Source organism: Saccopteryx leptura, chromosome 7 (assembly GCF_036850995.1).
Source record: "Saccopteryx leptura isolate mSacLep1 chromosome 7, mSacLep1_pri_phased_curated, whole genome shotgun sequence".
NCBI classification, from domain to species: Eukaryota; Metazoa; Chordata; class Mammalia; order Chiroptera; family Emballonuridae; genus Saccopteryx; species Saccopteryx leptura.
Window position 1 is genome coordinate 75,921,738 of NC_089509.1, and position 19,270 is coordinate 75,941,007.

A 19,270-nucleotide genomic window follows, 5' to 3' on the forward strand; every position below is an offset into this window, starting at 1 on the left:
ACAGCAGTGACTGTTATTTCTGTCTGATCCATACAAAGGGCATCGGCAAGAAAAAACGGCATATGATCGCATATCCTGATATTCCTTCAGCAATATGACCTATCCCACACTCTGAGACACTCCCAGTTCCAGTTTTCAATGGTTTTATTTCTTCTAAGGACAAAGAAAGTGAACTTGATGATCAAGTGTATTTTGATAAGATGCATGAGGAAATGGTTATAGAATCTGAAGGGTCTTCTTCTGATACCAAGCAGTCACTAACCCCACAGCAGTTTAGCCAATCCAAATTGAATGACTTAGTAAGACATTTGGACCTATCAAAGAAAGCAGCTAAGTTATTAGCCTCCAGGTTCAAGAAAAGAATGTACTTCACCGGTCAGCTAGAATCCCATTTCAGAAAGTGTGAACAAATTTTTGTGGACTTTTTTCCCAAAGACAAACACTTTGTTTACTGTCATGATATCAGTAGTCTTCTCAGCCAGCTAGGTGTTACCCCTTACAGTCCAACAGAATGGCAGCTATTTCTTGACAGTTCTAAACAGAGTCTGAAATGTGTTCTCCTACACAACGGTAATGTTTATGCAGTGGTTCCAATTGGTTATTCAACTCATCTGCAAGAAGATTATAATGACATAAAAATTATCCTTGACTTTCTGAAGTATGAGGAGCATAACTGGATCATTTGTGTGGATCTTAAAATGGTAAATTTCCTGCTAGGACAACAGAGAGGTTTCACGAAGTATCTTTGCTTTCTGTGTTTGTGGGACAGTCGAGCTCGGGAGAAACACTGGACACAGAAGGAGTGGCCAAAACGTGAAGCTCTGGAAGTAGGGATGCAAAATATTGTGAATGAACCTGTAGTGAATCAAGACAGAATCATTTGTCCCTCTCTTCACATCGTACTCGACTTAATGAAACAGTTGGTTCAGGCTTTGAATAGAGAGTGAATGCTTTCAACATATTTCTGCTTTTCCTGCCTTGTCTTTCAAAAAGATAAAAGCAGGTGTATTCGATGGACCTCGATTTCAAACCCTCACACGTGATAAAAAATTTGCCAAGATGAATAAGGAGGAGAAAGCAGCATGGTAGTCTTTTGTGGCAGTTACAAAGACCTTCCTTGGCAACCAAAAAGCAGAAAACAATGAACTTCTGGTTCTAAAGATACGGTTGGCTTTCCGCAACATTGGATGTAACAACGTTAAGATTCACTTCCTGAACAGTCACCTTGATAAGTTTCCTGAAAATCTTGGAGCTGTTAGTGATGAGCAGACTACTGCTGAAGCATCAAACGAGATTGTCCTCAACAAGTACACAAACACAAGAGCTACAAATGCAAATTTTTGCCTGAATAGAATTTAAATAAGTTTTGTGCAAATTTAATGATTAAAATAAGTGTTTTAATATGTTTTATTTTGAAATTGTAGAAAAATTCTGATGCAACCTATCTTTTAGTGTATTAGTGCAGTGGTCCCCAACCTTTTTTGGGCCATGGACTGGTTTAATGTCAGAAAATATTTTCACGGACCGGCCCTTAGGGTGGGACGGATAAATGTATCATGTGATCGAGACAAGCATCAAGAGCAGGGGTCCCCAAACTTTTTACACAGGGGGCCAGTTCACTGTCCCTCAGACCATTGGAGGGCCGGACTATAAAAAAAACTATGAACAAATTCCTATGCACACTGCACATATTTTAAAGTAAAAAAACAAAACGGGAACAAATACAATATTTAAAATAAAGAACAAGTAAATTTAAATCAACAAACTGACCAATATTTCAATGGGAACTATGCTTCTCTCACTGACCACCAATGAAAGAGGTACCCTTCCAGAAGTGCGGCGGGGGCCGGATAAATGGCCTCAGGGGGCCGCACGTGGCCCGCGGGCTGTAGTTTGGGGACCCCTGATCAAGAGTGAGTCTTAGATAGATGTAACAGAGGGAATCTGGTCATTTTTTAAAAATAAAACATTGTTCAGACTTAAATATAAATAAAACGGAAATAATGTAAGTTATTTATTCTTTCTCTGCGGACCGGTACCAAATGGCCCACAAACCAGTACCAGTCCATGGCCCAGGGGTTGGGGACCACTGTCTTAGTGTATTTACTGCATCATATAAATTATTATATTTTCACAAAGATCATGCCCAAGAAGACTTTCTACTTCATTATGTTAAACTAAATGTTGAAAATTTTACAATAAGATGAAAACCTAAAATCTTGAGTTGCAAAAAAACTGTACCTTACAGAGAAAAACGAATGTCAGATTTGAGATTAGCACATTCTAATTAGGTAAGAACAAGTGTTTTTGTGGATGCAACAAAAATTTTGTTCTCCAGTGTTATAAATATCCCTACTTTATAATACTTGTGATAGTGGGAAGAAATTTGGGTCAGTTTTCTTCCACATTTTATATGCATTCTGACTTTAATGGCCACAGGAAATAATTACACTTGTCTTTGATTCAGACTGCATGATATAGAATACAAATCCAAATGTAAAATGTGAATTCACAAACTCATTGTTTCTTTTAAATATTTGTAAACCAATTCCATCATACCTATACCTCAACATCAAAAAATGCAAAGCTTTATAACTACTGACTGTTTCTACATGTTCCTTCATATAAATTATATTTTCTATTTCCACGATAAAATGGATAATCATAAAACAATACTCTATGACCACAATTCTAAAGAAGAGAATTACTTATGGAATATCCCAAAAGGGAAGTCATCTTAAGGTGAGATTAAAATAGAACTTTTCATTATAGATATTTATCCTTACTTCCTAATTTCTCAAGAAAGCAAGTCATTGACTAGAGAGTTAACAACTTGTCCTATATGGCTGACACAATATAAATTTGTATGGGAAGAAATTTGGGTCAATTTTCTTCCACATTTTATATGCATTCTGACTGTAATGGCCACAGGAAATATGTACACTTGTCTTTAATTCAGGCCACATGATGTAGAATACAAATCCAAATGTAAAATGTGTTCTAAATAAAATCTAAATATTCAAAGTTACTTTAATCTAGAAAGGAAAAAGTGATAATCTGTTATATCTGCAGTACAAGGTTTCAGATTCAAGGAAATTATCCAAAAACAAAACAAAACACAACACTTTTCATCTCATATATTATCAATTAAATTACTTTTTTTTTTATTTTGAGAGACACAGAGAGAGAGAGTGAGAGAGAGACAGGCAGAGAGAGAGAGAGTATGAAAAGCATCAACTCGTAGTTGCTTTCACTTTAGTTGAGCATTGATTGCTTCTTGTATGTGCCTTGACTGGGGCCAGGCCAGTGTCCTGTTGCTCAAGCCGGTGACCTTGGGCTTTTCATGCCAGCAACCTTCGGGCTCAAGCTGGTGAGCTTTGGTGTTGGGGTTGTGTGGACGATGCCCTACTCCAGCCAGCAACCCCATCCTGATGAACTTGCTCTCAGAGCCAGCAACCTTGGGGCTTCAAACCGGTGACCTCAGCATTCTAGGTCAATGCTTTATCCTAGACCTGACTGCTCCACCACCGGTCAGGTATGTCAATTAAATAAAATTTCTAAAATAATGGACATAAGTATATGTGGTCAACCAAAAAGTGCAATATATAATAAAAAATTACTTGCATGTCAAATTTCTTATTTTTAAAATCTCAGATGGGTTTTAAGAAATGCATAGACATTCCACTTGCTCCAGAAAATATACCTACATAACATGTGTTTTTATAACTAATAACATACATTCTGTTAGACAAAGTTACCTTTTCTCTTGATTTAAAATTCTATAATTTGTCACAAGTTTGACCTGGCTCCCTTTCTAAAACTGTTCTCTCATTAGAAAAGTCAGGCTAATTTTTCAGAAGCCAAAAAAATAGCTTGTACTACTCTGATATGAAAAAGGGGGGAAAGATCCAGGCCAGTTTAACATGGGACCAGAATTTAGCAGAATCACTGTATTTCTTCCTGCAGGTATGTTTTTTACCTGCCAATATCTGTTCTGCTGCAAGATGTCTTACTTTGATTTTTGATTAAAAAAATTATATTCTCTTATAAGACAATAACATATTATTACAGTCACTCAGAAGAGCAGATTAAACATCACACATAAACAATAACAAAAGAAAGTCTTGATGATCATTATATATCTCCTACAATTTGATATACAAAAAATCAAAACTGAATGTTGAAATATACCTTTAGGGATGTTTGAAAAGCAAAACTCAAATCTTCATCCTTAATTGTGGTACTTTTATGGCAGCTTCTCCAACTTCTTTTGATATATCTACTCCTAGAGGACATCTGCATCATAATCAGACAAATCACATTATTTCAAATACTTGCATCTTGATCGGTCACTAGTTTTGTAGACTGTTTGCTTAGAATTCTAACAAACCATATACATATCTAATTTATAATTAATCATTATATGGTCATAGTTCTTGAATACATACAAATACAATAGGATATCAAACAGGAATACAATACAGTAAAGAAAGGCCAGTTCCATTAATAAGAAATCTAAATTTGGAGATTTTTTAAACCACTCTAATGTATATATTTGACATATATAAAGCTATCATATTTAATATATACAAGTTGATGGCTTTGGGAATTGAGATGTTTTTAAAGAAATAATTCTACTGCTCTCAAATACTGTAAATAAAAACAGTATCAAGTAGAAAAATAAAAAAAAAACAAGTCTTAAGATTCTCTACAAAGCTAAGCACATGAAAACAGTTTGCCATATGCAGTCAAACCTGTATCCATTCCTACTTTAGAAGTTCCTCTGGTTTCTACTGCTTCTTGTCTGAGGTTTCAAAATGTGGCTTGTTCTTTTTCTCTTTACTTTGTCTCTACTGGCAGGAGAGGTCTTAGATCCTACCCTCTTTCTTTGTCTTTCCCTAATAAATACTTTTGGCTTCAGATTTCCGCTTTTTCACTATGTTGCCCAACCTGGAAAAGTCATCATATCCAGCTTCCACATTACCAAAAGGCGGCAGTGTGGATCAGATGATAGAGTCTATCAAAGGCTAGGCTAGAACTTGGTAACAAATTGAAAAACTGTGCTATTCTTTGAAACTTCTTTGCTGAAAACATCCATCTTTTGGCCATTTTCAGCTGCATGTAGAAGAGTATATTCACAGCCCAGTCTCACACCTGAATAAATTCTCTTTGCACATTTTCTGTAGTTTCCCAGCATACTAGCTGGTTCTACGATGGTTTTGATATTGCAGAAGCCAGGTCATGGACATGGTTCCCATTCTGGTTCCAAATGAAGGAATTCATCATCTTCATCCACTACCTGTTTCTAACCTATGATTTTTCAAATTTTTTTTATAATTTAAAATTGTAGCAAAAGTATACTGCTCACAAAAATTAGGGGATATTTCAAAATGAATAAGAAGTGATAAAATATCCCAATTTTTTGTGAGCAGTGTATTTCTTATAAAGTATCTACCTCTTGGGTTCATGAAATAAATTAATGTAACCAGAATGTCAATGAAAAACTCATATAGAAAAGCAAACCCCAGGCTTTAACTTTTATAATGCAATTTGCATAAAGATATGAATGGTACTACATACTTTGGTTCATAGCGGATGCCTTCTGTGTTGTATAAAATGCCCAAGCCAGCACGCAGTCTTTCAATACCATTCCTAAATAAGAATCATTAAAATAAAGTAAATAGCCCAAGATTTAAAGAGGAAGATTTAGCATGATGAAATGGCAATGAATATTTACATAATTATGATATCCCATGGCTTACCACGCAATCATAATACCGTTGTCAGTGCACAGTCTGGGAGGAGGACACAACAAAGTGCATTGTGTTGCATCTGTTACAATTTCTAGAACTTTTCGAATATATAAGTTACTTGCAACTCCTCCAGATACAACCTGAATTGAGAAGACCAATATCACATATGGATATCTAAAAGTATCACATTTTCATAGCTGGATAATGGGCAACTGATATATCTGTATAATAAATATTTGGAGAAGAAGAAAAATCACCAAAAAATTCAATATCAGCATATAATTACTTCTATCATTTTTGTATATTCTAACCTTTTATCTAATTATAATCACAGTATAACAATACTTTAGACCCTAAAGTTTTTACTTATGTGTTATTTCCTTTTACTACATACTTTTTATAAATTTTTTATTGATTGATTTTAGTGAGAGAGGAAGGGAGAGAGAGACAGGAACACTGAGCTGTGCCCTGACCAGGGATTGAACCAGCAACCTCTGTACTTCAGGACAACTAACCAAGCTATCTGGCCAGGGCAGTTTACTACATAATTCTTTTTTTTTTAAGTGAGAGGAGGGGAGATAGAGACAGACTCCCATATGTGCCCCTGTCTGGGACTGATGCTCTGCCCATCTGGGGCCCATGCTTGCAACAAAGCTATTTTTAGTGCCTGAGGTGGAGGCTCCATAGAGCCATCCTCAGAGGCAGGCAGATGTGCTTGAACCAACTGAGCCTCTGGCTGAGGAAGGGAGAGAGAGAGAAAAAGAGAGAGAGAGAGAAAAGGGAGGGAGAGGGGAAGAGAAGCAGACAGTCACTTCTCCTGTGTGCCCTGACCAGGAATCGAACCCGGGACTTACACATGCCAGGTCAACACTCTACCACTGAGCCAACCAGCCAGAGCTGCTACATAATTCTTAAAAAGTTATCTCTAATATTCTATTTTGTGAATCTGCCATCATTTAAATATTGTCTCCCTTTATAATGTTCAAAAGAATGAAGTGTAAGATACAGTTAAACGAGGAGGTTATCAAGGCCTTAAACACAGGGATTTCAACCCAAGGAACAATTTAAGGAAATCAGCCTATTTTTCTAAAAATAGTAACACTAGTTATGGCATCTCATTTCTCATTGTAAACCCTCTTTTAAATTCAATGAGAAGATACAGCCTTGGACTTTTTTTGGCACATAGGCTGTAAATACCTGTACAAGAAATGGATGTTAGTCTTTATTCTGCATATTTCATACTGTCAGGTGTAGTATACAGCATAAAGACCTCTTCATCCTATGCAGAGGGTTAGGTAAGCCCTTGGATGAAAAGTACCATAAAGTGTTAATACTATTCCCAGATGAGATAACTTACCAGTACTGCATTACACTGGGGTAACAAGTCTCTTTGCTTGCAAAACAGAATAGCACGATGTGTTCTTTTTGCAATGTGGCATGCTGTTATGTGCTGTACTGCAGCAGCAATGTCCGCAGCTGAAGACAGAATTTGCCCCTTCTCAATACCTACAGAAATGAGCATGTACTTTTAGGCACGATCCAGAATTACTTATTTGTCTAAACTCACTAATTAGAAGTATACCTTCCTCTTTTTCCTTTTGCATTATTGTCTTATCAATAACATGTTGAAGTCCAGTAAAAGAAAAATCACAATTTTTAGCGCGTTGCATGGGAGGTTTGAAATCAAAATGCAATCTGTTTCCTTGTTTAGCCAAATGTTCTATAGCCTTCCCACCACTCATGGTGGAGCACTCTGGATGTTTTATTAAAGAAAGTCTTCTTGCTACCTATCAAACACAAACAAAAAATGAGTCATCAAATTGCACATTTTGAAACTCAAGATTCAAAGAAAATGAAAAACACACAAAAACCTGGATGAATTAGACATGCTATACTTTTACAAATATAAATGATAGCTGGTGGTCAGTAAAGACAGACAAACTTGCTTCTGACAATTTGATCAATAGCGGCAAGCACTGCCTCCCTATCTACTTTTTTTTTTTTTTGTATTTTTGTGAAGCTGGAAACAGGGAGGCAGTCAGACAGACTCCCGCATGTGCCCGACCGGGATCCACCCAGCATGCCCACCAGGGGGCGATGCTCTGCCCATCTGGGGCGTTGCTCTGTTGCAACCAGAGCCATTCTAGTGCCTGAGGCGGAGGCCACAGAGCCATCCTCAGTGCCCGAGCCAACTTTGCTCCAATGGAGCCTTGGCTGCAGGAGGGGAAGAGAGAGACAGAGAGGAAGGAGGGGGGGTGGAGAAGCAGATGGGCGCTTCTCCTGTGTGCCCTGGCCGGAATCGAACCTGGGACTCCTGCATGCCAGGCCAATGCTCTACCACTGAGCCAACTGGCCAGGACCTTCCCTATCTACTTTTGGTCTTTTACTGACCACTTTATGATGAACTTCAAAAATAAAAACCTGCCCTATTTCTTCCAATCACTGCAGCTGTTGGCAGCCAGACTTCTGTATATGGTATTAGGCTCTGTAGGATTCTAAAGCAAGGGAAAAGAAACCTGCTTGGTCATAGTGTTGGCAATTGTGACATTTAACCATAGAACTTTGTGCATCTTCAATACCCTAGTTATCTTTATATATCTTTATATTTCAAAATTTTACAGTACTTTACACTTCAAACAATAGTTCCTTTCACATACATTATTCTATTTGATTAAAATCAAAGGCATTTGCAAACTATTTGAGCCTTTATGTGCTGATGTATACCTCTGACCATTTTATTTGGAATGGGTAGGAATGAAACTTTTGTAAACTAGGTACTACATTTTCTTTTTGTCTTATTGCATGTATATTTTTTTCAGTCTAACATGACATTACTCAGAAATATTTAGATGGGGCTAGTATAGCTATTACTATTTAAGTGAAAATGATACCTTAACAAGAAAAAATGGAGAAATTAATTCTTAATTACCTTGTCAAGCATGTCACCTGGTGCTATGTCCAAAGACTTTCCAAGAAGCAGAAAATCTGAAACTCCTCTAACTAAAGCCAATAGACAATGGCCTCCAGAAATCAAAAGAACTAAAAAAGGAAATTCAACTTTATTTGTCAACCTAATAGTAAGTGCATGAGCTTCCATATGATGAATGGGAATGAAGGGCTTTTTTAACTGGTCCACCAGCTGTAAGCTAAATGATAAGCCCACTCCCAAGCTTAAAGCAAGTCCTGGTTTTATGGTAGTTGCAATTGCTGTGAGTTCACTTGGACAGACTTTATTGGCAGAGAGAGCTTCTTGTACAATTCGTTGAATATTTTCTCTGTGAAGCTGTTGAGCTACTGGAGGAATAATCCCACCTGTTCTGAAAGAAATTTTTAAAAAAGCTTTTTATAATTTTAAGGTTGTAAAAAGAGAAGAAAAATTATATATTATAGCTGAAGGCATATTTTCAAATTATATAGCGAAAAATGTTAGTAAGTCAAGTATTTTCAAATAAGTCTCTCAAAATGTAGCACACTATAAGAACTCAGGATGTAGCGAATAAGGATGTAATATCTCTGTTCATAATTGTGCACAACAGATGCCTATGGATTTGTTTGTTGATGAAAAACACCAAAATAATCTTGAAAAGTATTCTAACAAAGAAATCTAAAACAAGGAAAGGAAGGACAGGACAAAATAGGATTTTAGGAAAATTAACCTCTCTGCAGATAGGGTGATTTTTAAAGATTTTTTAAATTATTGCAAAAGTGTAAGGTGATTACATCTTAAACTGAGTGTGGGAATGAGAAGAAAAGGACAGAGAGCCTGAAAAACTGTAGTAACTAACTGGATAGAATGAGAGGGGAGACCAAGGCATCAAAGATAATTCAGATACTGAGCTGGAGTGACAGGGAGAGAAGAAATACTAACAGAAACATAAAGACAGTTTTGTGAAGATGAGTTTATTTTTAAACAACCTGCACTTGAAGTCATGGCAATCCTGAAATACAGTTTGTGCTCAGAGTTGGTAATTTTGAGTTGGGTCCAGGACGACAAATAGTGGATCACTCCAAATGTTAAGAATAAAATATTAGGAGGTAAAGTTGCCAGCAAACAAATTGCCAGCATGTTACAAAGAAGCAGAGCAATAAAATATAGCGTCTGCAACATGCATCTCAAATGTCAGAAAAAACCCCCAAAAAACAAAACTTCAAATATTTGATGTTGAAGATCTGCTAGTTCTATACACAGAAATGAAAATCCTCAGTAGGAGCATCCAGTGAATATTTAATACAGTTGACCCTTGAACAATGCAGGGGTTAAGGGTGCTAACCCCATACAATCATAAATCCATGTATAACTTTGACTCCCACAAAACTTTACTACTAATAGCCTTGTGTTGGCTGGCAGGCTTACTGATAACATGAACAGTTAATTAACACATATTTTGTATATGTGTTATATGCTACATCCTTACAATAAAGTAAGCTAGAGAAAGAAAATGTTACAAAGAAAACCATGAGAAACTACATTTACAATACTATACCGTATTGTAACAACATAAGTTTATGTCATTAAACCTGAAAGGATGGGGGGAGGGAGTGGTTGGGAGGGGTGTAAGGAAGATGTTGAGGGGAATACGGGGGAGGGGGATGCTTTTGGGGAGACACTAGAAGCTATGTAAACACAATAAATAAATAAATTTTAAAAATAAATAAAATCAATCAATAAAAAATTTTTAAGGCATTGTATGATTAAAAAAATAAAATATGAATCATCTATCAGTACCTATATCAATATTGTCTTACATGATACAAAACATTGTAGATTTATACAAACTATTGACACTAGAAATCAAAAATGAAAAGATGTGAAAAAATCCATATTTATTTAGATATGATGATCCATACATTAATAACCAAGATGCAGCAATATGACTGCTTTATGGCAGTCTAGTGTAATCGATGATTGCTTCACAGTAGCCTAGCTTATGGCATACAGTATTATAGTCTTATTCATAATACAGTATTGGAAATAGTTAAAAAAAAACACTTATCTATGATGATTGGCTGATATGCAGTTTCTCCAGTTTTGCAAGGTGCATACTGTACAGTAATTCTTTGAAAACTAAGTTATTAAACAGAAAGGAATCTAACATATTATTAAGTTTATATTAAATATATCTCACTTTATGCCTAAGTAAGAATAGGCTATCCATTTCCATACAAGTCTTGCACATGATGTTCTACATGATGAATATTTAGATGATGATGAAGACACAAAGAAGTCTCAGCCATTCTTGGCATAGTTATTAGATTTTTACATATACAGAACAGATGAGTTGATTAATCGTATGGCATGATTATTTGCTATTCATTAAGTGGAAGTGGATCATCATAAAGATCTTCACCCTCAGTGTCTTCCCACTGTGTAGGCATAGGAGGAGGAGGAGGAAGAGGGGCTGGTCTTGTTGTCTCAGAGGTGACAGAGGCAGAGGAGGGAGAGGAGGTGACAGAGAAGGTAAGAGAGGCAGGCACACTTGATATAACTACACAAGTACATCATCATTTCTGTGTCTTTTTTCATTTCTACAAAAATGTTTCTATACAATACTAATTCTTCTTCTACTGTTTGCTCTAGTTTCAGTGCCCATATCACAGAGGAATCCATGTCTTAAAAGTCAAAAGCAGTCTTGAATAATTGGAACTCTTCTGCCAGACTATCTGTCAATCTGTTTTCTGGCACTGCTGCTTCTACATCCTCTTCCTCACTACCTGGCACTCATTTGGAAACACTCACCTCCATCAAGTTGTCTTCTGTCGATTCCTTGTGTCATTTCTGCTAGCTCTCGACATTCTGCAAGATCCATATTTTGAAACCCTTCACCCCTCACCTTTTTTTTTTTTTTTTTGCTATATTCACAATTACTTTGATGACTTCCTTGATTGGCTGTTGTAAATCTTATGAGGTCATGCACAACATCTGGACAGAGTTTTCTCCAGTTTGGGGGCTTTATGGATTTCACAGGGTTTTTTGTTTGTTTGTTTGTTTTTGTTTTGTTTTGAAGTGAGAGGAGGGAAGATAGAGCCAGACTCCTGCATGCAACCCAGCCGGGATCCACCTGGCAGCCCCCATCTGGAGCTGATATTCAAATCAATCAAGCCATCCTTAGTGTCTGAGGCAGATGCTCGGATCAACCAAGCTATTCTCAGTGCCTGGGGCTGGAGCTTGAACCAATCGAGCCACTGGCTGTGAGAGAGGAAGAGAGACATAAAGGGGAAAGAGAGGAAAAGAGAAGCAGATGGTCCCTTCTCATGTATGCCCTGACTGAGGATCGAACCCAGGATATCTGCATGCCGGACTGACGCTCTATCCACTGAACAAACCAGTCAGGGCCACGGCTTTTTCTATAGCATTTTCCATGGTGCAATCCTTCCAGACTTTCATGAGGTTCTCTCTGTCCAGGTTATCTTCTATAGCATTGACAATCTTTTCCATAGAGTAGAATGAGAGGCTAAATTATATACACAGTGTTTGGAGATACATAGACCATTTTGACACCTTCAGCGTTAAACTCATAGGTTTCTGGGTGTCCAGGACATTGCAGGCAGTCCCCTCCTGGCAATGTACCTCCTGACTTTAGGGACAAAGCTTGGATGGGACCAATCCAGAAAAAGGGTTCTCACTTTCTAAGCCTTCTTGTTGTCATACAAGCAAAAGACTGGCAGCTGGTGTTTATTTTTTCTCTTCAAGGCTCAGGGTTAGTAGCTTTATATATAGATAAGGGCAGTCCTGATCATAAACCTGCCAGCGTTTGCACAAAATAGGGAGTTAGCCTCTTCCTCCACCCTTAAATCCTAGTGCTCGCTTCCCTTCCTTACTAATAAATGTCCTTTGTGGCATGTTTTTTTCCTGAAAAGGGTACTTTCACTGCATTAAAAACCTATTCAGGCAGATATGCTTTCTCCTCAATTATTTTCTTAACATTTGGGAACTCATCTGCCTTTTGGTCAACAGAATCTTCTTCACCTGTTACCTTGACATTTTTTAAAGCCAACATCCTTTCTAAAATTATCAAATCATCCGTTGCTGGAAGAATTCTCCAGCTTTAGATCCTTTACTTTCCTTTTGCTTTAAGTTGTAATATAATGAGTTCACTTTTTCTATAGGTATGCCTTTCTTATAGCAATCCTGCACCCACATAAAGGCTGCATTTTCAGTAAAAAATAACAAGGTATTATTTATAAGAAGTGCAAGATTTTCACATACCTGCTGGTGCTGGTATAGCTGCAGCAACAGGCTTATTAATTCCACTCCTCCCCCCCTTTTTAATGTCCTTGCACTAGACTCATTTACCTTGAAATGGTGGGCATATCTATATATACATACATCAAGCAATACACCTTTTTCTTGTAATGTCATGACTTTCCTCTACTTTTTGGGAGCACTTCTAACATCATTAGTGGCACTTCATATGGATCCCATGTTGTTATTCAAGGTTTATGATACTGCATGAAAAACAATGAAAACTACACAAGAACCCCAAGAGATCACTTTTTACTGTGATACATAATTTACTGGAGAAATGAATTGCTTACATAAAGGTAGTTAGAGCCATATAGCTTTTTAAGCAGATACTTGCAACACAAACTCACTGCAATAGCAACAGGAGGAAGCTATAAAACTGTTACAGCCTGACCAGATGGTGGCGCAGTGGATAGAAAGTTGGACTGGGATGCGGAGGACCCAGGTTTGAGACCCCAAGGTCACCAGCTTGAGTGCGGGCTCATCTGGTTCAAGCAAAAGCTCACCAGCTTGGACCCAAGGTCTCTGGCTCGAGCAAGGGGTTACTCGGTCTGCTGAAGGCCCACGGTCAAGGCACATATGAGAAAGCAATCAATGAACAACTAAGGTGTTGCAACGAAAAACTGATGATTGATGCTTCTCATCTCTCTCCATTCCTGTCTGTCTGTCCCTGTCTATCCCCCTCTCTGTCTGTAAAAAACAAACAAACAAAAAAACTGTTATAGTAGTATAATATGTACTATAGTTAATTTTATGCAGTTATGATTCATCTTCACATTTGTTTACATTTCTCTCAACTGCAAATGGTGCCACGTATGGCCTGTAAGTATATGCATAAGTTTGGATAAATTTTAACTTTTTACAATAGATTGTGTGTATATAATAACTACATATATTTTATACATTCATGACATACCTTTTCTTATTTTTTTCAATATTTCTAAGCTATGCAGTTCATTTGTGAGTTTTTTCATTATCACAAATCTCCAAAAATATTTTCCAATATATTTATTAAAAAGAAAATCTATGCATAAGTGGACCTATGCAGTTCAAACCTGTGTTGTACAAGGGTCAACTGTATCATGTCTTAGAGATTAGGTTAAACTTCTTGAAGGCAAAGACTTTTTAGTACTTCATTGTGCTTTATTAACACCTACCAGTTCCTTTCACACATTATATAACAATTAGAGGCCTAGTCTGCTGCTTCACATATATTATTTTTATTATACTTCCCACAATCCTATAAGGCTGATATCTTTACCACTCTATGAATGTGAAAACAGAATCAGGGAGGATAAAGAACTTGCCTAAGGTCAGCCAATAGCAAGTGCCTAATTCGTGACTCAAATACAGGTGTCTATTATCTCAAAATAAATCTTTCCACTATTCAGATATTGTTAAATTGATAGCTTCAAGGCTTTTTTGATCTGTACAGTACTTCAACATATTTTGAATTAGGTACTAATTTCTTTAAAAATATGAATTCTGGATTTTCATTTTCTCTTGAAAATTCTGATGATCAAATAACACAGGGTCTATATTACTGCATGGCAATAACTGGCTAGAACTAAGTAGTGAGTTCCCCCAGATATTGCCCACTCTATATCCTGCCCACTTATTTATGTAACCAGCTTTATGGTCCTCTGGAAACATCTGAGTCTACAAACCTTGCACCATTCTGTACTTTAATACAGTACTATATTATTATTATATATAGTACCAATATGAGTTATGTATGTAAATATGAAGATTTTTTTTTCTTTTCAGTGATTAACACAGGCCAGAGGTTGTTTTTTATTGTGCACTGGAAGCTAGCCTGAATATAAAACTTTTCACACAAAACACATACAGGTGAACAAAAGGACATTACTGAGGGGGAATCATGGATAAATACTGGTTTGGAATGAGCAGTTTCTTTTTGGCAACAGAATTAGCTAAGGTTTGAACCTTATAGTGGAGAGCCTTAAAAGACAGGTAGAGGGTTTAGGTTTTCTAATAATAGCAGTTATTAGAAGTTCTTGCACACAAAAAATTAGCTCCTAAAATTTAATTTTTCTATAATGATAAATACAAAGAATCATCTCATTTTATTTTTTCCAAAAAGATTAAAACTACCAAGATAATGTCTACTTACCTTAAATGAACTTCAGTTTGGGAATGGATTGCTTCTCCCAAAACATTTCCAGTTTCATCCACCACAGCAGCCGCTGTGTCGTCACAACTGGTTTCAATTCCCAACACTAGTCTATGGAGAAATCTTTTTCGAGGATGAAAATGAACACTTCTTAAATATTCATAAATTTTCCTTTTCCATGGTTTAGAAAAAACTCCTGCTGTCTTATTTAACATTAGCATACTTACTCTATAAATAATTCCTGGAAGAGAATTAAAGAAACAAACTAAATTATTTAGAATTGGCATTAGCCACTACTCCATTCAGTTAAGCAAAACTCTGAAAGCTTGGTTTATTTTTGAATACACAGTTTTATAATATTATAGCAAAGTTTTGTAAAAGTGAGCAAAAATTTTTAAAGACTGTAGCAACTTATTATATAATATAAATAACAGTATGAATGAATATGATGGTTTTTAAGGGGGAAAACAGGAAAGCCTGATATAATTTTTGTATTACTCTTAATTTCATGCTGTTCTTACCAAATCACTCATTATTCTTTATAAAAACAGCTAATAGTACATACAGTACAATAGTTGCATGAAATAGGTCTCTGAAAAGTTCTATCAATACTTTTTGACAGTTAAAATTAAGACAAAATGTGGCTTTAAAAAATCAAATGATAAAGACAAAATGGAACAGTAAAAATAAATGCATTCCACTTCCTGAAAACATCTTTCAAAATAAAATTTAATCATTTGGTTGAAAAAATAGAGTACACACAAAACACAAGCAAAATAAAGTTTAGACGTCTACTTTAGAAACAAGTGTTCTCATAAAGCTCATCTCAAATGAACCACGTCTCGACTAAAGAGACTGCAAGTTATTTATCTATTAATTACAATTTTTCAAATTAAATCTACCTTTTTGCCACAGATTTATCAAAACAGGGATCTCACCAAATCCTATTTTGCCCAAAACAACAGCAGCATTACTAAAAGCCCCCAGGTATTTCCACACTGCCAAGTATCTAGTTTCATGTTCCCAAATCACCTGTTCTAAAATTTTCTGGGTGTTTAAGTAGGCCCTTTCCCTACCATACTAATGGGCAGCATGGAAAAAAGAGCGAATAAATATTGGAACTTTTCTTGTTCCACGGGAGCAGAGGGCTCTGTGTGTATAGGCTGATTAGATATGATCAGCCTGCACAGAGAAGAGCCGCGGTGAGTGCAGCTCAGGCAGACACGCCCCGAGAAATTAGATTTGCGATACTAAATCCATACAAGGCAGTGTGTGCGAACCATATACTTCTCTTTTGGGTCAGGAGAGCTGGCTCCCGAGTGAACCCAGGCGAGTTGGCCAGCGCTGTTCGCTTTAAGAAGGCGAGCAATGCGGTCCGGAACTACTTCTCCAGGTGCGCAAAGGCATCAGTAGGGAGGAGTGAGCCACTGACCTACCTTCCAGGTGAACGACAGGAAGAACTCGTCCCTTTCCCTTTGTAACGATGGGCAGACCGCCCTGTCTTGGTACTAGAAAGCCCGACCTTGGTACCCGGAAGTGATGTCATCAATACGGTGCCAGCGTCCCCTTGTCAGGGCCGGCTGCTCTTGCCTCCGAGTGTATATACTCCTGAAGGACGCTGTGAGTGTGCTCATGCGTTTCCTCCCAGATTTAAAGGTAACAATACGTACTTCTCTGTCAGGTCAGGGCTAGCGACTGAACTCCGGGAACTGAACACAGATTTCTCGGACTGCACACCATTAAGTTTTAAACACTGTGCTACATTAAAAGGAAAATCTATTGACTGGAATTTGAACCCAGTGTGAGAAAAGGATTGGGTAGATAATTCGTCATTCCACTTTCGAGGAACTAACCTAAAGCTGTGGCCTAAGATATCTAATACTTTCAGAGACAGTCGAAACGAGGGGCGCCCACAAGGGCTTGCTTGCACAGGGTTCCCAGGGAACGGAAGCGTTTCCAGTCGGACAGTCTAAACCGTTACTCCAGTTCTTGAGGTAAAAGATGTGGAGCTGGTTCGTTTTTTGGGCTAAAAATAAAAGGGGCGTTGTGGTATATATTCACTTAGTTTAAAATTTTAGTATCTTATTTTCTTAATACATTATGTGGTTTTGCCTACTATGTACCCAGCTTAAATATAATATGTCCTCATATTCTTGCACCTCCTTCACTTTTTTTGCTTTTATTGGTATGTGAACTTATTACGGTTTGAATAGATTTACCCCAAGAGGACGACTTCTTCCCTGCTAAGCTTCAAGGTTTTACATAGGAAGAAGCTTATAAATGCAAAAAGTTGGTAGGGCTAGCACACATACCTGTCTGTATTTTGCATAGTGATAAGTTCCTGGTAAGAAAGACAAATCACAGTCAGGAAGTTACAGTGATAGTCTAGTGGTAGATACAGATATGTAATCTCATAATTACCAGAATGTTATGGAAACTTTTTTAGGTAGAACTTACATTTTCCAAAATTTTCATTTATGTGTGGCAATAATAATCATAATTAACAATAAAATGGCACATATTATGTGCCAGGCAGTGTTGCAGATTAATTTTCTTAATCTTCCCAACAATACCATGAGGTAGTTACTGTCTTCATTTTACACATGAAGCAACTGGTTCATAGAATTTGGGTAGTTTGCAGGTCATAAAGCTGGTAAGTGCAGAGTGAGGATTAGAAGTCAGGCCTTCTAGCTCTGCAGTCTGTTTTCATAACTGCTAGAAGATAAAGTAACTCATCTTTACCCTAGGCTGCATTGTTGACGTGAGAGAGAAAAAAGTAAAAATTAAGACCTAAAGGTTAAGAAAGATTAGTCACCCTATCTGAATGGATATGATAGGTCAGAAGTTGTTTTCGATTGTGCTTTGGAATCTAGCCTGAACATAAAACCTTTCACATCTGGCATTGTTTCTCTTGCTATTTGAATTATGTTCAGCAGGTGTCTCTCAATGCTCTCCTGTGCTGTCAGAGATCCTTGCTGTATGTCCTAGTATCATTGATAGATTCCTCATCTAGGTGCTCTTGGCTGGTTTTGTGTCTGTTGCATTATGTGAAACAGCAGAACTCCAGGACACAATAGGAAGGAATTTTATTCTTCCTTTCATTGCGGGCATGCTAGTAGAAAGAATGACACTTACATCAGTCCCACATATTTGGCAAGTGAAAGTATATACATATCCCATGTTCTTTATTGTGTTAGAGAATTTATTAGGAAAAGGCATGGGTACTCTCTGGGGCCTATCTAGGCTTTCATCAGGTAACATCACATGGTTTGAGTGCCACTCATGGGCATTATCAACCAAATATGGCCTAAGTAATTTCAGCTTGAATTGAGACTTCCTAATAATCTCAGTATGCCCATTTTGTCTCTACTGTTCTCTAACTTTCCATTTGTAAACTTTAGAGGAAAATTATATACAGAAGAATCTGTACAATACTCATTCCCTAATTATGTCTTACTAAATTGAATTTTATTAGGTATTCATTGGGTTCTTCCCTTTGGACTAGGAACTTTATTAGCTGTTAGAGATAAATTATCCATTCCCTATCTTCAAGGAACTGAGTCAAATAATAGGCAATTCGAATACATTATGGGAAGTGTGCATTGAAAATGCCTCTTGGGGAAGTTGATGTAGTTTACCACAGATGTGTCCATAGCCTTGGTGTGATTGCTGGGTTTCAACATCTTATTCTTACCTAGGCATGAAATTAGTTTTATCAGAGGTGACTGCACTATGGGGTACTTAGTCGCACATTCAGTTTGCTAATAAGCTATGTAAAAACCATTCATGAGAAATGCAATCATGAAGGAGCTAGAATAGTTGAGCTTGCTGGTCTTCACCTTCTCTGTGTTGACCAAATACAATGAAAGCCAAATCCAAATTATAATCAGATGGTTGATAAATATGAAAACAATAGAAATGAGTTTGGTGCTATTTATGACTGTTTTGAGCCTGATGCACCCCTTCCCACTTGAGTCACATACTTCCCTTACCTTCTTTATAGATTGGCTTGTGCTGAAAATAGTCGTTTGCCTCTCTCCTCTATAAGTTTCTTTGATCTCTTTTAATAAGAAACGTTCTTTCATTGATGGTAGTACTGTCAGTCAGTTCTCATCTTTGGAAAGTATTTTGCTTTTTGTT

The 19,270-nt window shown here is 37.0% G+C and overlaps 2 protein-coding genes across 5 annotated transcripts in view; one reads left to right on the forward strand and one right to left on the reverse strand.

Moving 5' to 3' along the window:
- Positions 1 to 1,993: 1,993 nt before the first annotated feature.
- OSGEPL1 (O-sialoglycoprotein endopeptidase like 1) lies at positions 1,994 to 16,650 on the reverse strand. Of its 4 annotated transcripts, XM_066346403.1 has the most exons (10): positions 16,567 to 16,627; positions 15,358 to 15,371; positions 15,131 to 15,253; positions 8,683 to 9,070; positions 7,336 to 7,540; positions 7,111 to 7,259; positions 5,763 to 5,893; positions 5,581 to 5,652; positions 4,192 to 4,296; positions 1,994 to 3,557 (listed from the first exon to the last, which is right to left on the reverse strand). In XM_066346403.1, exons 4-9 carry the CDS (start codon positions 8,848 to 8,850, stop codon positions 4,218 to 4,220), a joined length of 804 nt encoding a protein of 267 aa, XP_066202500.1. In that variant the 5' UTR covers positions 8,851 to 9,070; positions 15,131 to 15,253; positions 15,358 to 15,371; positions 16,567 to 16,627; the 3' UTR covers positions 1,994 to 3,557; positions 4,192 to 4,217. The 4 variants fall into 4 exon arrangements, with proteins under 4 accessions (XP_066202500.1, XP_066202499.1, XP_066202496.1 ...); XM_066346402.1 differs by lacking the exon at positions 16,567 to 16,627 and having other exon boundaries at positions 8,683 to 9,065; positions 15,358 to 15,372; XM_066346399.1 differs by lacking the exon at positions 16,567 to 16,627 and having other exon boundaries at positions 1,996 to 3,557; positions 15,131 to 15,371.
- A 27-nt stretch (positions 16,651 to 16,677) lies between these two features.
- The window catches only part of PMS1 (PMS1 homolog 1, mismatch repair system component), a 97,435-nt gene continuing 94,842 nt past the window's right edge, over positions 16,678 to 19,270 (forward strand). Inside the window, exon 1 of the mRNA XM_066346397.1 lies at positions 16,678 to 16,786. The gene's annotated coding sequence lies outside the window, so the exon portion shown is untranslated. The remainder of the gene's footprint in view (positions 16,787 to 19,270) is intronic.

Excerpts from the sequence above, each read along its gene's own strand:
- OSGEPL1 (XM_066346399.1), bottom strand. The coding sequence starts at position 15,351 with ATGCTAATGTTAAATAAGACAGCAGGAGTTTTTTCTAAACCATGGAAA. Across the intron at positions 7,541-8,682 it reads CAGGTGACATGCTTGACAAG|GTAGCAAGAAGACTTTCTTT; the intron begins GTAATTAAGAAT and ends TGTGTTTGATAG. Across the intron at positions 4,297-5,580 it reads GGCATCCGCTATGAACCAAA|ATGTCCTCTAGGAGTAGATA; the intron begins GTATGTAGTACC and ends ATTATGATGCAG.